Source organism: Eulemur rufifrons, chromosome 4 (genome assembly GCF_041146395.1).
Source record: "Eulemur rufifrons isolate Redbay chromosome 4, OSU_ERuf_1, whole genome shotgun sequence".
Lineage (NCBI taxonomy): Eukaryota > Metazoa > Chordata > Mammalia > Primates > Lemuridae > Eulemur > Eulemur rufifrons.
The window spans coordinates 71,765,243-71,783,481 of NC_090986.1; the positions used below are offsets into that span (position 1 = coordinate 71,765,243).

An 18,239-nucleotide genomic window follows, 5' to 3' on the forward strand; every position below is an offset into this window, starting at 1 on the left:
GTTCTCCAGCTATGACATCTAAAGATTTTTGCCACCAAACTATACAATGTTTTGCATTTGTGCTCAACTAATTGCCTCTTAAAATCTCTAAATTCAACACAAATGTTGACCTCTCAATTATAAAACACAAAAGTTTATAAAAATTTAATATTAGAATATTTTCAAATAGTTCATCAAAATATTTATTCAGTATTAAAAATCTGAATTTTATTTTTACTGAGACTAACAAAAAAGACTTCAAAAAGGAAGCAGTTATGATATTTCAAGATATTTCAATAAGAATTCTATTCAAATAAATGTTTTATAAAGCATATCCTGTGATCATGTTACATAGAAATAAAAATATTAATAATACCAATGGAAAATTACAAAATTTTATAATAGCAATAAAAAAACGGTTCAGTAGTCAAAAAACCCACCTTAATTTTTCATTATGCAATTAATATCTATGTTTTCAGTTGAAACCATAAACTTCAGCTTAAATAACTTATGCTTCCAGAATACTTCTTTGTGACATTAAAGTACTTTGAGGATTTAACCCAGTGACTTTATTAGGAAGTTAGGCATGAACCGCAGAGAAAGTATAAATGATTTCATCTGTCCAGGTTATATTAATGACAGTAGGCTTGTAAGTTTTCCATAGTTCTCATCAGTCTCTGTAGCAATAGGCCATGTCAGTACACAAAGCAGAAACATTACTAGCCTGAGTGATCTTAACCTTGTCAGAAACAGGCAGTTGGATGCCAGATGCTTCTTTTTCTTACTGTTTTTCATTGAATCTAATGAGTTCATCTAATACATTTTGGGAAAAATATGAGGTTAAGTTCAGCAAATGACATGATGTCTAACGGTGACCTCATTTATCACATTCCTTCCTCCAAAAACCCTGTTTTACAGTGATTTATAAAGTGTTTCAATATGTTTTACATATTAAATTACTAAGATTGCTATTTTCCAAACCCTCTAAATAAGGAATAACATGAAAGAAACATACAGCTCCTTGTTAGTAGGGCATTAAAAATAATATTAAATATTTGCTCTTCAAATAATATTAAGCAAACTAAGTCACTGTAATTTAAAACAAAATATACAAAGCTGTAACTACTTGTATATTTTGTTTATATTAAATCCAAAAATGCAAAATTAATTTACATAAAAATTAACTTTAACTCCAAAGAGTAAAAAAATACATAAAAAAATTTTAAATCATTATTAAAGTTTATTTTACACAAAAAGGTTGCAATACTTTTTTGTAATTATTTGCAATTATTTATATATGGTTCTTTTTTTGTTTGCCATATACAATAAATATATGAGAAGAATTCAACTTCAGGAATTCAAATGATGGATATATATTGTCATAAAGAGGTATAATGGACATTGGAAACTAAGAAGGGGGGAGGTTGAGAGGGCTGTTGAGGGATAAATATCTACTTATCAGGTACAATGTACACTCCTTTGGTGACCAATACACTGAAAGCCCTGACTTCAGCATGATACAATTCCATGTAACAAAAAAACACTTGTACCCCCTAAATTTTCTGAAATTTAAAAAAAAGGAATTCAGTATTACTACTAAAGGATACACCCATAATACATGAAATGATAATTGAGAAGATACAATTAAGAGCCATGAAAATCTTCCAATTGATGTTTTGACTATGCTGTGTCAAGGTGTGGATCACTTTCAGTTTATCATACCTAGAGTGCACTGAGCTCTTTGGATATGCATAGTAATGATTTTTACTAGATTTGGGGCATTTTTCAGGAAAGTACTTCTTCAAATATTCTTTCTGCCCCTTTCTTTTCCCCTCCTTTCCTATGGGACTCCCAGTATATGTACGTTGGTTGACTTAATGGTACTGCACATTTTAACTCTGTCCCCAAAATGATACGAAGCCTTTAGGAATTTTTAGAGAGAAAAATTACTGTATTATATTTACTACATATTATAAAATGTTTCTTAATGTAGTATATTAAATAAATTATACTTACTATATTATTATATTGTACTTTCAAAATTACTTTCAAAATTCTGTTATTCTCAAAATTATTGTCAGTAATATATTGAAAGATTAGAGACAAGAATTCCAATGAATAAACTTGTACAATATTCCAAGAAAGGATAAGAGTCTGAATTAAGGGACTATCGAGAATAATAAGAAAAGCATGTGAATATTTTCTCCCATTCTATAGATTGTCTGTTTGCTCTCATAATAGTTTCTTGGCTGTGCAGTAGCTTTTTCATTTGATCAGGTCCCATTTATTTATTTTGTTGCTGTTGTGATTGCTTTGGGGGTCTTCTTCATAAATTCTTTGCCTAGGCCAATGTCTGTAAGAGTACTTCCAACATTTTCTTCTAAAACTCTTATAGTTTCATGCCCTAGGTTTAAGTCTCTTACCCACCATGAGTTAATCTTTGTGAGAAGTGAGAGGTGCGATCCTGTTTCAGTCTTCTACATGTGGCTATACAATTTTCCCAGCACCATTTATTGAATAAGGATTCTTTTCCCCAATGTATGTTTTTGTCTGCTTTGTGAAAGATTAGATGGCTATATGAAGATGGTTTTATATCTGGGTTCTCAGTTCTGTTCTATTGGTCTATGTTTCTGTTCTTGGCCCAGTACCACGCTGTTTTAGTTACTATTGCTTTGTAGCATAGCTTGAAGTCTGGCAAATTGATGCCTCTAAATTTGTTCTTTTTGCTTAAGATTGCTTTTGCTATATGGGGGTCTTCTCCAATAAAGGACTGATAACTAGAATCTAGATAGAACTCAGGAAAATCAGCAAGAAAAAAATCAAACAACCCTATTAAAAAGCAGGCAAAGGACATGAACAGAAACTTTTCAAAAGGAGACAGACTAATGTCCAACAAGTATATGAAAAAATGCTCAACATCTCTAATCATCAGGGAAATGCAAATCAAAACCACAATGAGATATCACCTGACTCCAATGAGAATGGCTTTTGTCAAAAAGTCCCAAAATAATAAATGTTGGCATAGATGTGGTGAGATAGGAACCCTCGTACACTGCTGGTGGGACTGCAAACTAGCGTAACCTCTGCGCAAAGTAAAATAGAGATACCTCAAAGAGCTACAAGTAGAACTACCATTTGATCCAGCGATCCCATTACTGGGCATCTACCCAAAGGACAAAAAGACATTCTATAAAAAAGACATCTGCACTCGAATGTTTATAGCAGCACAATTCACAATTGCAAAGAGGTGAAAGCAACCCAAGTGCCCACCAATCGTGAGCAGATTAATAAAATGTGGTATATGTATATCATAGAGTTTCACTCAGCCACAAAAACAATGGTGATCTAGCAACTCTTGTATTATCCTGGATACAGCGTGAGCCCATTGTACTAACTGAAGTATCACAAGAATGGAAAAACAAGCACCACATTTACTCTCCATCAAATTGGTATTAACTGATCAACACTTACATGCATATTTACTAGTAACACTCATCAGGTGTCAGGCAGGTAGGAGGGGATGGGTATATTTGCACCTAATGGGTGCAGTGTGCATTGTCTGGGGGATGGACATGCTTGAAGCTCCGACTTGGGTAGGGCAAAGGCAATATATGTAACCTAAACATTTGTACCCCCATAATGTGCCGAAATAAAAAGAAATTAAAAAAGAATAATAAGAAAAAGAGACCAGAGAGCTAATTCTGAATTTTTTTAAAGGATCAATGATGTGCTAAAAGAAGAGAGTAGGGTGTGAAGGAATTGAAGAGTGGTCCGGAGAAGTGTTTTTCAAGCTATTTATGGAAATTTACCTTTTTTTTCCCTTCAATCCATCATTGGCTGACAATTTTAGAAAAAAAAATAATAATTTAAAACTATACAAAATAACAGCACACCTGTTTTTGTTATTTAACCCAGTAGATATAAAATTAAATTTCAATAAGTATAATCAAATATAGTATTGAGAAAAGGGATATAATTATAAAAATAGTCCATGTTGGCTGGGCGTGGTGGCTCACGCCTGTAATCCTAGCACTCTGGGAGGCCGAGGTGGGTGGATCGCTCAAGGTCAGGAGTTCGAGACCAGCCTGAGCAAGAGTGAGACCCCGTCTCTACTAAAAATAGAAAGAAATTATATGGACAACTAAAATATATATACAAAAAATTTGCCGGGCATGGTGGCGCATGCCTGTAGTCCCAGCTACTCGGGAGGCTGAGGCAGTAGGATCGCTTAAGCCCAGGAGTTTGAGGTTGCTGTGAGCTAGACTGCCGCCACAGCACTCACTCTAGCCCGGGCAACAGAGTGAGACTCTGTCTCAAAAAAAAAAAAAAAAAATAATAGTCCATGTTGTTCACTGAAAGTGAATAGGTAAATAGGTGATCAACACAGACAACTGCTATTACACTTGCAACTTTTCTTCATTACACATCCTAAGTAAACAAAAAGTTTTAGGCAGAGTGATTCCCCCCAAAAATGCCTGTAAGAATATTTGTATAAATACTGGGAATATAAAAAAAGTTTCTGATGTGTCACTGGGCTTTTTGCTGTTAATTTATCTAATCTAAGTTGAACTGGTAATAATGCTACTCATGAGAGTAACATATCTAACCTGTCTTTGTTTTATTTCAATAACACTCAGGAGAAAGTAGTGTCTGACAAGTATGTTGGTAGAATGGAAATTCACAAAGCTCAGAATATCCATTTTAAACTTATATCCAAAATGATGTTAGAAATGCTGTCACTTCAAAATATAGCACCAATATTCATCAATAACCAGTTCCAAAATTTCATCTTGTATAGTTATAATAAAGTATAAATTATATTTCAATGAAAGAAATGGATTCTAGATTCATGAATTTCCTATGTGTGGACCTTCTATTACTGGAAAATAAAACATAAAACATTCCACCAAATCCATTAAATGATAGGTGATAACTTGTCAAGGATGAACAAAATCAGATCATTCCTAATGCTCAAGATACTTCACTCATTATTATTAAATTGTCAAACATGTCATATGAACTGTGTACCTCCAAGATTCTAACTTTTTTTGTTGTTCTTTGATCTTGTCTACCATGGAAAAACATCATTCCCTGTTTGGAAGTATTGAGTTCATGAAAAATATTTTAGTTCCTGCTCATGGCTTATGAGGAAAAAAAATATTTTAGATGTCTGACAAAAAGCCAGTAAAATTCATATTTCAAAGTGGAATCAAACCTATAGAAATGCTACAAAGGTTTTACTATGAAGCTCTGACACCATCAACAGAAATTTTCTTCTCAATAACCACTGTTCCACAGCATGCAAAATAAGTTATGATAAGCTGCCATATTATCACATAATAAAGAAAATAATAGCAAATTTACCATATCAGCCTTAAAGTAATTCAAACATTTCATTATGTCACAAAGAACACTGTGATTCAGTTCAGCTAAAATTGTTTTCATAGAAAGACTTTCTTGATAAAGTGCATTCACACTCTGATACAAGTTTCTTAATCTGGGCAACTACTCCAGAATATTTTCTAGTCACCATAGCTGAGCCTTTGGAACATACTCCTTCACAAAATAAACTCTAAATGTTTGGTGACAATCTAATTCTTTTTGGTTTATACAGTTCAGAGCTAGATGTGTTTTTCAGTGAAGGAGCTCAGGAAATTTCACCCCCAAATATGGCTCCCTGGTATAAAGAGTATTTTGAATTAAAGGCCCTTATATATCAATAGGCTTTGGAAGGGGCTTTCCCTCTTTCTTCATTAAAAAACCAAACCCATCAAAAAGAACAATGGGTTTCCCTTCCCCTCCGTGTTTATCTCAATATATTATAGGAAAGAAGATCAAGAATGCAACTAGACCTAGTCCAAATCATTTTAAATATAATACCTGTCTCTCAGGTTAATATAATTTCCAAAGAAAATCATTTACAAGTCAATCTCTTTCCCCCATCCATTCATTCTCTCAAGTATCTGCTCATCTTCCCTAGTAACCATTCATTGCCCCTAAACAGAATTATCTACATTCCTCATCTTCACTTCCCCTCTAAAATAAGGGTATATAAATTTCTGGACCCCATTGGGATACTGGGTAATCACTCTGTGATTCTCTCTGTGCTCAGGGTAAATAAATCTCTTTCTCTTATTGATCTGCCTCATTGTGAGTTGATCTTTCAGCAAACCTTCTGAGGTGAAGGGGATGTTTCCCCTCACCCCCACATCAGCAATAAAGCTAAACATTTTTTCCTTCATTTTACCATGCTGTCCAAAGGTTGCACATTTATAAAAAATAGTATCTGTGCAGTTGTCAGGTTGTAACAAAACATGCTTAGCTAGCTTTATTTGTTCCAAAAGTTGCTTCCATATTACTAGCCAGTTATGAAATATACTTAATTATGGTATCATATGGCGCTCAGGATCCTCTTCCAAACTCTTTCCAGTTATTAGCAGAATTCAGTTCCTTGTTGTTGAAGGACTGAAGTTCCCCACTTTCTTGCTGACTGTCAGCAGGGGAATATTCTTAGCTCCCACAAGCTGTTCTCAGGTCCTTCTTCCAAAGTCACCTCCATCTCAGCAATAAAGACCCTCCTTCATGTTAAATCCCTCTCACATTTCAAGTCTCTCTGACTTGCTGTTTTGCAACTAGTGGAGGAAACTCTCTGTTTCTACAGAACTCATGTGATTAGGTCAGGACCACCTGGATAGTATCTTTTCTCAAAAGCAATTGTGTTGTATAACATAACCTAATCATAGAAGTAAAAACCATGATATTCACCATCCAAGGAATTTTGCAAGGTATGCAAACAGGAATATTTTGGGGCTATCACAGAATTGTGCCTATTACAATCCTTTGTTCTACAGTCAATAATTTCATGTTAATCCCACCCAGAGACATTATCATTCCGGCTACTATATTTTTCATCTTTAAAATTTCCATTTAGTTCTTTTTCTTTATGTCTTCCATTTCTCTCCTCATTATGTTCACTTTTTCCTTTAAATTGAAAAACATCTTGAACATACTTATGATGGCTGGTTTAATGTTATTATCTGATAATTGTGCCATTTCTACTATTTCTGAATCTGAGTCTATTATTTTTTTTCTTCTGCTTATGCATCACATTTTCCTGCTTCTTTACATGTTTAGTAATTTTTAAGTGGATGCTTAACATTTATGTTTTTTGGTGAGGTATTTTTTGTAGTTCTTTAAAGGAGTATTGGGATTTTGTTCTGACCAGAAGTTAAATAACTTATAGATAAGTTTGATGTTTTTAAGGCATGTTTTTAAGCTTTTCTCTAGTAAGTCTAAAGTAGTCTTCATTTTAGGGAATTTAGTCCCACTACTAAGGTATGACTCTTCTGTGATCTCTAGTAAGTGCCACCACTGTGCATATTAATATATAAAGAATTAGGTATTCTTAATTTATATGTGATATATAATATAATGAATTACAAATATAATATTTTTATCTCAGTAGCCAGGTATAAATATAACATATCATATCTCCATGAAACCTGAGGTGTATACTTGTTTATAAGCAATTACATCATGAATATTTATTTTATAACAACTCATAAAATAAGAATACCCAAACAGGTCAGGAGATGAGGTCATTATTACCTTTGTAAAATGAGTGGGCAAAGCTCTGCTCAGGAATTAACTTGGCAAGGAATCCATGGTTCAAACTTGGATGAGGGATAGATGGTATGACCACAACTGTGAAGAAAATCATGGAATCAAATTTGAGCCAGCATGTAACAATCTGCAACATGGTCCACTGAAGATCCATGACAATTCTATATTACTGCAACATGCAAACAGTACTAGCAATAAAGAATGAATCTCTGAAGGAAGGAAAGAGATTATGTATTAAGAGAAAAGAAACAATTGTTAAGTAGAATAACTTTAGCAACATATACAGAAGCATACAAATACACAAGAAAATCAGAACTAGAAGGTTCACTATACTATGACTTATTTTATACACGTATAATGGATACAAATGCATTAAAAATGAAGAAAAAGAGGTAAGATGATAATGTCTTAGTGTTTTAAATTACAAAAAGATATGAACTGCAATGGTAGGACGATATCTAATTTGAAGAGTAAAATTAAAAATGAAAGTATGCTATAATGAAATAACCCCATGTTTATGCGTTAAAAGCAAATGTAACATGCAACAGCAAAATACTATAGCTAAAACATAATCCATATTTCTACAACAGCAATAAAAGGTAAATGAGATGTAATGCTTATGGAAAACAGGATGCAGAGGTTTGACCACTAATTTCTACTCACTTTTAAAAATATCCATTTTATTTTTAGAGCAATGTATTTATTTAGGGAAGACAATTTCAACTACAAATTAATCCAGTGGTTATGAAATAAACATTAGGTTGTGAAGGTTATAGTATAAACAACAGAGAAACAATCTTGATATAAAAACCTGGAAGGAAATTCAATGAAGAAGGTACTCCATGATATTAAAATATTAGTTGCCAGAAAATGTGTTTATAGCGTTCAAGCAGAGTAGGTGAAGCTAATAATGCAAAACTCGTCAACAAGAGTATTTTATACAAATGAGAAAAGCAACATGACCCAAGATGGTTCATTGTTGTCCATAATGTTAACTTTCCACAAGTCTTTGATTTTAGTTGTGGCCACTTGGACATAAAATTTAGAATGTATACTTGCCTATTATAAATCACTGATAGAGTATTTAGATACTGAAATAACTGTATGCAGCAAAAAGGAAAGAAAGAAAAAAATGCTGTTTTAAGCTTGGCTATAAAGATTTATATTTTGGCTTATATGTGGTATTGGACAACTCTATAGTCTTTCAAGTTTATAAAAATTAAAAAAGTAATACATTTAAAAATATGAGTTACTTGTATATTAAATAGTGGCATGAATGATTTTTATTAATAAGTGGGAAGTATTAAAACCAAAGCTGCACTGATAAAATGAGAATACAACAAATTTATAGAAATATTATTCATACATTTTTGTGGAATTAAAGAATATTAGTATTTATATACCAACCATTCATAAATATTTGAGGTGATTATGAAGAGGTCCAGTTTAAATCTAGATGTAAAAGTGAAAAAAAAGGAGATAAATGATGGTGAAAATTCAAATAATTAAAAGAATATCAAGTACCTGTACTTGTTGGCGAATTTATTTCTTGTCTGATGTTTCTACCTGGCTGGCTTCCAGTTCTTACAGTTTCTCGCTGGGGTTCTAATATGTCACGATACTTGGAAACCATCAGAACAGAAATGAAGTAAACAACAGCCAGAGCTAAGAACTGTGCCTGCTTGCTATCATCCTGTATAAAATAAAAAGGCAGTTTTGACACTCAAAATTTTTTAAGTGTAAGTTCTTAACGTACAAGAAACTGTTCCTATTTCACTTTCTTTATGGAGGCAAAATAAGATACTTAACTTTTATTAAAGCCTGCTAAGTATATAATGTTACTTGATAAGTATTATTTAAGTATAAATAAAAACTCCAGAAATATATGTTCTGAATTATAGTTTTAAATATAATTTAAAAAAACTAGAATATTAAAATTTTGATAAATATGCCACAAAAATTTATTCTTTGTCCTCTTTACCATTATTATCCACTACCTGCATAACAATATAGTAAGTGTCTTTAGATGATACAAAGTTGAAAAGAATAATTTAATGTCCTGGATTAAGAAAAGCAAGAGTTTTAAATATTGTAACTGAATAAAATTAATAGGATAAAATTATAATTGAAATACATGTATTTAATATAATTCTAACATAAGCTAAGCAAGAGACTACCTGAGTACAAAATGGAAAAGATATAAACAATGGGGGAGCATAAAATATAAATTTATACAAGATCAATATCAGTTAGAACTGTGATATGACAGCATAAGGAAAAGCTAATTCGATATTTAGTTGTATTAACAGATAAAAAGAAGTAATAGTTCATTATTCTACATTGGAAAAATGACCTCTAAAACACTGTCAATATTTCAGGCTCCTCATTTCAGAGCTCAAAAATAAAATGGAGTTTTTTTCCAGGGGAGAAAAGCAAAGTGGTCCAATGTCTGAAAAAATCAGCCAAGTCAGGATAAGATGATAGTTTTAAAAAGCCAACTACAGTCTGGTAGAGAAATAATTTTGTAAGAAATATGCTTCCCAAAAATATAACAAGCTGCATGTAATCTTGAGAGCTCTATTCAAAGAGTCTAGATAACCATCTTTTAGGGAAATAATGATAAGGAATCTAATTTATATGACTTCTAATACCACTTCCAAATTACAGTCTATCTGTGGAATCAAATGTAAATGTTTACAAAGCCTTTTTTATAAGCTAGCTAAAACTGATACTTCCAAACCAAAACTGAAAGTAGTTACTGTGGCTCACAGATAACGGTAAAAATGTAATAGAAATAAGGAAAACAAACTTGCAATAAATTCTAGTAACTCTATTAAGAGGTGATTTGTATTTATTACTTCATTTAAGCATAATGCAAGTAAGATTCAGAATTTATGTGCATTTGGGAGAAAGAAAGCAAACAAGAAATATTTACTGATAATATAATATTATGAAACAGAAAGTACAGCTAATGGGGGAAACGACCAAAGTAAATCAAATTTGGTCTGAAATATTATTTTAGTATTTCATACACTGTGAGTGACAGACAGCTTTTATAGAGATATACTTTCTTACAGTTTAAACAAAGTGTTTAAAATGCATATTCCTTGCATTACATTGCTGAGGGGATAAGCATGGAGAAAAGGGGAAAAATTCAAATACTTAAGCAGTTATTACAAAGGAAAATGAAGTGCAATCAGACTAACAAAAGATACTGACCAAGAATGAATTCACACACAATTTAAGCTGCAATGGGCCATAATATCCCACAATACTTCTATTAGTATTTCTACCACTGGAGAATCATACCAGGCAATTAGAAGGCATTCAACAAATAAGTGTGGAATGAATGAATGAATGAATATCAACTACAAAGCAGCAGAGCTGTAAATAATAAACACTGTGAACCTATGTCTTAGCCAACTTAAAATTTCCCTTACATATGATTTGAAGAGTTAGCTTTTCTTTTTAAATCCAGATCTTCAAGCCAATTGTGTTTCTTATATTCCTAGTTCTGTCTTTGAAAATGAAGCCCAATATATACAGAGGCTAAATATCTGGAGAATAACTAAATTTTTATACAAATTATTTGACTTGCTTAGGTATTTTATTATTAAGAAGACATGAGCTCTATTATGTTTCATCTGCTTAAAAAATGGGTCTCCCCACTATTCAATCTTGAATAAGTAATATAATTAACCTCAAAATCCTTTAAAAATTTTAATGCTTCAACTAGGATGATGGAGAACCTCCATTCAATTTTTAAAGATTAAAATTTACTTCAGTTTCTCTCATTTTAGATAAAACTGACCTAGTATAATCAAGGCCCTGGGGGAAAAGGGAGAAGCATAATGAATTTGCCTTCAAATTTTGGCTTATTGGAGAACACTGAAAACAAAGTTTTTTTTTTTAAGCCATATTTGTCTTACCACACAGCAAATTTTGCCACACAGCTATTTTACCTAGATCTAGACAGCTCATAGGAGTTTAAATCAGCAATGTCTTCATTATAGAAAATAAATGAGAACAAGAAGAATTTATTCTTTGATATTTTATCAAATTTTTCTCCTGCCATAGTGCTAGTATACACTTTTCCTTCATTGCCAACAAAACTACAGAAGTCCTTAAAAACCATGAAAACCCTTAATCTCTAGATTTACATGTGTTTGCCTCTGTGTGTGTGTATGTTGGAATTTTACTAAGAAAACTATAAATGTGAAAAGTAAAACAACTTAGAAAGACTGCTATAAAAAAAAGTAGTCTTTCACCCTAAGATTGTAGTATATCACTTAGTTGTTTCACCTATAGATAGACATATATTTATACATATATGTCTATAGTATATGCATATTTCTTAACCTAATTTTAGACATTTGTTTTACTAATTAAGGCAAATAAAAATGACTACTGGTTCATAAAAATTTCAAAATGAAGTAGAATTTTTAGCATAATATTTACAATTGACTCTAAAATACTATCAATTATAAAAACACCTCCAAATTTCACAGGTTATTTAAATGTGGGGAAAAAAAGGTATCTTGGAATCTAAGAAATATAGTGATGAAAAGAGAATCCTCTGGAAAGATCTGGTTGGGATTCTGACTCTACTTTGTATCAATTGTGTGGTCTTAATGTTTCTGAGTCTTAACTTGCTTTCTTAACCCTTAACTAGAAGCTTAGAATTATATAGATTCCATGTCTGATATACAGTATAAACTCAATGAACAGTTATATGACCTAATGATGTTTGAAAGGTACACTCCAGGAAGAAACGTGAGCACCACTGCTGAACTAATTTCCATTTCTAAATGGTAAAACCGTTAGTACTATTAGTAAGAATGGTATCTTTTTCCAAGTCTAGATAAGAGTCCAGATTATAGTACAATTCTTATATCCTGGTTTTTATACTATAATGTATTCTACCTCCTTTTTTGAAAATACCTTCATAATTTATAAATTATTCAACAATATAGGCTTATTACAGAAAATTTAAAAATACAGAGAAGCATAAAAGGGTAAAGAACAAACTAAAATTTGTTTACCTAGAGCTAATCATTGAAATTCTGGTATATTCTTCCCAGTCTTTTTTTCAATAAAGTCACATGTATGTATGTACGTACATACATTCAGTATACATATATTTGTGTAATATAAGTACTTTTGCATATTGCTGCTTTCCCTTAAAATATATCATGATCATTTTTCCATGTCACCAAACTTCCCTCAAAAGTATGATCTTAATGGCCATATAGTTTTCTCCTGAATAAATATGTTAATATTTTTAAGCCAAAATCTCTTGTTGGATATTTTTAATGTTGCCAATTTTCCTGTAGGTATCTCTCAATGAACACATTAAGTTAAATAACTTCTAAGTGGAATCCCTGAGTCATAGGACATCACTGTTTATGAGTTTTAACACATATTGGTAAAGAACTAGTCAAAAGCTTATCCAGTCTATACTCATGTGTAAGTGATATATGACAGAGCATGTTTCACTGTACCCTGGCAATGCTAGGTATTATCATTTAAAAATTTTAATTTATTTAATAGTAAAAAAATCTCACTCTTATTTTCATTTGCATTCTGTTGACTACTACTGATACTGACTTTCTATAATGTTTTTTGCCTAGTATTTCATATTTTGTGTCCAATGCCTATTTTTCTGTTGGTATGTTTGTAATTTTTCTAGTGTTTTATAAGAGCTAATATGTATTAAACAGAGTGACAGTTTTTCTTTTGTATATTCCTACCATGCAGTATTATTCCATGACTTTATACATTTTAACTACTTTCTAAAGTAAAAATCACTCCATCCAATTTATTGTTAAATATAAATTTCAAACATAAACTTTCTTCTACATTTCTATATTTCATGCAGAACCATCAACTAAATACAAATCATCAACTAAAATAAGAAAAATAGTATTCAATGTGGCTAGTTTATAATAATTATATTAAGCAGTGCTGTCAACATTGAATCTGTTGTGAAATACCATATGTGTTCCTACACAATTTATGGTAAAGCCAATCTTATTTTTACTTACCTTGAGAAAGTAATCACGTGATTGGAGGGTTCCATGAAAGCTTTTCCTCAAGCTCCCTTTTCCCTTAAGCTTTGTTAAGCTATCTTTCTAACTCAAATTCTCATCAATATCTATATTTTTAAAATGCAGATTCTTCATCAAAAAGTAATTGCCCCCCCCAAAAGTAATTGCCAGTAACACCTAATTAACTAATCCCCTTAATCCATAGTATAAGGAACATTAATAATAATGAAACATTCAGTACCTGGAAATGGAACTAGTAATACTAAAAGAGAAGAGTAAGTGTTGCAAGATAAAGTGAATTTTAATTTTTCAGGCTATTCCTATTCTTACTATAAAAACAAATTATATTAAATTTCACCCTGTTTTCAAAAACAACATCAATAAACTTTCAGAGAAAGCTAAGGCTCAATCATTTTATAATCAGAAGTATGCAATACACCCATAAGCCTAGACACTAGAGCATTTAGTTTTAATATGTAGCTTTCCTATAAAACTTAAATTATTTTACACAAATGACAGTGGAAGGTTTTTTCCAGGGAAGCCAAAGAGGCATAACTTACCACATCCCGAAAGACAACAGCACGGAGGCGATTGATATCAACATCCTGAAGAAGTCTATCAGGATCCTTAATAGGAGAAAGGTTACCTGGAACGTTTTCTAATGGAGTCTTTAAAAAGAAAAGAATTGTGAAGAAATAGTATATTGCAGAAAATTATACATTAGTATCACTTCCAATATCTTTAATTTAGGTTAAACTGGCCACATCATTTACCTCCTCTTCCTGAGTTAATATTCATTGACAAAAAGAATCCATTACAAGGCATATTTTCCATTCTCCAGTCATGTGACATTTTTTTCTTACCTGTGTTCTTCTTTATCAGCATGACTACCACTATAAACTCACAAAGGCAGGTAAAACACTGGTAGAAAAGCGACTGATCTTGAACTTGCGAAGATCTGAAGATCTGGCCTCAAGTCTCTGCTGTGACCTCGTGCTTGTTACTAAAATTTCCTGAGCCTCACTTTCCCTACCTCTAGTTAATAACTCTCTTTGAGTCTCTGGGTTTGTTTATCCATCACCTTTTATATTATATGAGATTATTATGTTATATTACTATATAAGAATTTATATGCGTAACCATTTCATGATCTAGAAAAAGAAAGGTAAACTTAAAAAAAGAATTCAAGTCACAGCCCATTAAAGCTGAAAAACATTAAAGATCATTCATTACCAGCAAAATTCTTTTTATCATTGAAGAAAATAAAACCTATAAATTTTAGCTAATGTAGTCTATATAGTAAACTAGTGAGTGAGCCAGTCTCCCTGAAACTCAATCAAGTACTTTTTCAGCAATACATGTTAAGGATTGTGTGGATCAAATTAAATATATGCATAATGCCAAATACAATTCATGCACATAATAGGTATGTACTTGTTATTACTCTAGCCAATGAAAAATAAATAGTCCATCTTCTACTTTTCAATGGACATCAATCATGATATTCTACTCCTAAATTGTTTGATTCTTTTGCAGCACAGGATAATGAAAAGAGCGGGGTATTTGAAGGCTGATAGTTACCTGGTTTCCACTACAATTCTAAAACTTACCAGCTATATGACCTTAGGTAAGATCTTAACCTCTCTGAACCTTAGCTATATTATCTAAATAATAAACTAATAATATTTATCACAGGATGATTAAAGAAAATAATATAACTAATAACAGATGAATTTATAGCACAAAAAAACAAATATTTTCATTCACATACCATTTTACATTTCACAAAGTATTTCTTTATCCCTAATCTAATTTGATCCTTATATAGAATACATAATAGAAAAAGCTTGTATTATTGCTCCTTTTTACACATTAAAAAATGAAGCCCCATGAAGGTACACATCTTATGCAAGTCCACACAGGTTAGTGGCAAGAAACATTTCCTACCTCTCTAAAAAATTAACTGATTTACTTACCAAAGTGCCACATAAGAAATGCATAAACACAGGAAGGAAAAAAAAAACTACCACCCATATCTGTCTATTCTGTCGTGAAATTTTTTTTTGTTTGTTTGTTTGTTTGTTTGTTTTCAAGTCAAATCTTTCCCTAATTGTACATTTATTCCTTCTTATCCATTTTTTACTACCAAAGTTCTTGCCAGAGAGACACTGATTAGCTCAACTAAATTACTACAAATTTCCTTCTCATTAGGCTTTTCTGTCCACATTCTACAATCAGAGCAATAGGTGGCTTGAAAATCTTGAAAGACTTCCTATTATCTACTGAATTAAGTACAGACAGCTTTCAAATCTAAGCTCTTCAAAATACTAATTTATTTATTCATTTCATGAGTATACATTGAGTGGCAAAGTATGCTAGAGAGGGGAATCAGTAATAATCGAAAATCACTAAGCACTTTAATACATTATTTCTTTTTATTTAATTGATACAAATACCCTATAAATTAAGATTTATATCCATTTAAAGACTGGAAAATTGAGGCACAGGAGACTCAGGAATTTGTCTTCAGGTCACAAAACTAGTAAGTGGTAAAGCCAGAATGCAAACTCAGAACTGTCTGATTCTAGAGTCTGTGCTCTTTTTACAAAGTATTCACAGTGCTATAAATGCTCTGCAGTTACAAAGATGTAGAAGACATGGGACACTGCCTCCAAGTAACTATCAGTCTACTATGCCTACACAAATAATATGAGGCATTATTGCTGATGTGTTTGTATCGAATTTCATAAGCAATGAAGAACCTGTGGAGTCTTGTGATCAATAAAATAATACAAGGTCAAATTACATTATGAATATTTCCCTGACAGCAGTAGAAAATAAAAGAGGCCGCCATATTGCAAATAACTAACAGACACAATAAATAATGTGGTTGGTCTGCTTGAAAATTACTCAATTTTAAAGCCATAGAATTTTTAAATAAACTTCTCATGCCTTCACTTACTGAGCAAATAATTATTGTGTCAATATTAAACATGTTATTTTAAGTACAGTGAGTGAAAAGAGACATACAGGGTTTTACAAAAACATCAAACAGAAGAACCTACCCTAGACCGGGGTGGTGGTGAGGTGTCAGAAAATATTTTCCTGAGAGAGTAGCATTTAAGGTAACCTAAAAGTTGAATGTATTTTAGCTGCGTAAGAAATAAGGATGAACATTTCAAGTAAAGAAAACTATGTAGGCCTAGAGCAATGGCTCACACCTGTAATCCCAGCACTTTAGGAGGCCAAAGTGGGAGGGGACCACTTGAGGCCAGAAGTTTGAGACCAGCCTGAGTACCATGGCGAGACCCTGTCTCCACAAAAAAATTAAAAAAAATTAGCTGGGTGTGGTGGTGTATGCCTGTAGTCCCAGCTACTTGAGAAGATCGCTTGAGCCCTGGAGTTGAAGGTTGCAGTGAGTTGTTTTAGCAACACTGCATTCCAGCCTGGTGACAGAGCAAAACCTGTCTCAAAAAGAACAAAGGAAAAAAAACAAAAAAGAAAACTATGGAAATGTGTGAGAAGTTAAAAAAAAAAACATTCTTTTGATGAACTGAATGAAGTCTGTGGTATAACTAAAATGGTAAAGGTATAAAGCTACCACTAGGGAAGGGAAGGAAGCAGCAACCAGTCATGCAGGACCTTGAAAGTGATGTCAACAAAACTAGATATGATGTCAAGGGTCAGATAAGCATATGATAAAGAGAGCTAATTTAGAATGAAAATTACTGGTATATTCCAAAATATTATACTATTCATTCATTTAATGGGCATTCAATAAATTTTTGTGGACTACTATGTCTACCACCAAAAGCTCATCCATTTAAAAAGAACATCCATACATTGAACTGTGAAGATATATTTAACTATTAAAAATAAAAATAACTAAGAATTTTTAGTGCTATATGCTGATATAATCCTTATAAGAATCCTATAAAGTAGAAACTATTAGTATCTTCATTTAATGACCAAAACATGAAAGCCTCAGGAAGGTTAAGCAACCTTGTAACACAATGATGAAGCAGAGAATTGAGCAAGACCATGTTGCTTGGTTCTAATAAACTTAAAAAATTTCTTTTCAGGTAAACTGTATTTGACATAAAAAAAAATGTTTAATTACCTTTGAAGCTGCTGTGGCAGTCACACTTTGGGGAACTTCTTGAGGTTTACTGCTTCCATGGGAAGATTTGTTTCCCCTGTCTCTCTGCCTTTGCCGGCATTCTAAACAGTTTCTCACAGCAACACAACAAACTATTTAAAAAATCAAAAATATTATTAATATAAATTATTGACTTTAATGTATTGGAAAAAGTTGCTAGTTTATTTCTTTTTCTCTTTCTTTCTCCCCTTGCTCCATCCATTATTACTCTTAAAATCAATTAGATCAATAGTATTTTTAAATTATGAAATATAGGAATGGAAGTATATATAAAATACATATGTACTTAAAAAAATAGAAACAGAATATCCATATACTACCAGCCAGCTGAAGAAACAGAACATTACCAGGACCTCTGAAGCTCTCAATATATCCTTCCTTATTTATTTTATTATCCTCCATTTTTCACACTATTTTTTTTTTTTTTTTTT

At 31.9% G+C, this 18,239-nt stretch overlaps 1 protein-coding gene across 4 annotated transcripts in view; it reads right to left on the reverse strand.

Annotated features, from left to right (window-relative positions):
* Positions 1–18,239, reverse strand: part of NBEA (neurobeachin) — a 563,351-nt gene that overhangs the window by 376,713 nt on the left and 168,399 nt on the right. For 3 of the 4 annotated variants that reach the window (XM_069467350.1, XM_069467352.1, XM_069467351.1), the window contains 4 exons: positions 17,770–17,900; positions 14,210–14,317; positions 9,127–9,295; positions 7,588–7,683 (listed from right to left, as the gene is read on the reverse strand). In XM_069467350.1, the coding sequence (XP_069323451.1) occupies positions 7,588–7,683; positions 9,127–9,295; positions 14,210–14,317; positions 17,770–17,900 (504 nt within the window). The remainder of the gene's footprint in view (positions 1–7,587; positions 7,684–9,126; positions 9,296–14,209; positions 14,318–17,769; positions 17,901–18,239) is intronic. The other variant, XM_069467354.1, reaches the window with a different exon arrangement.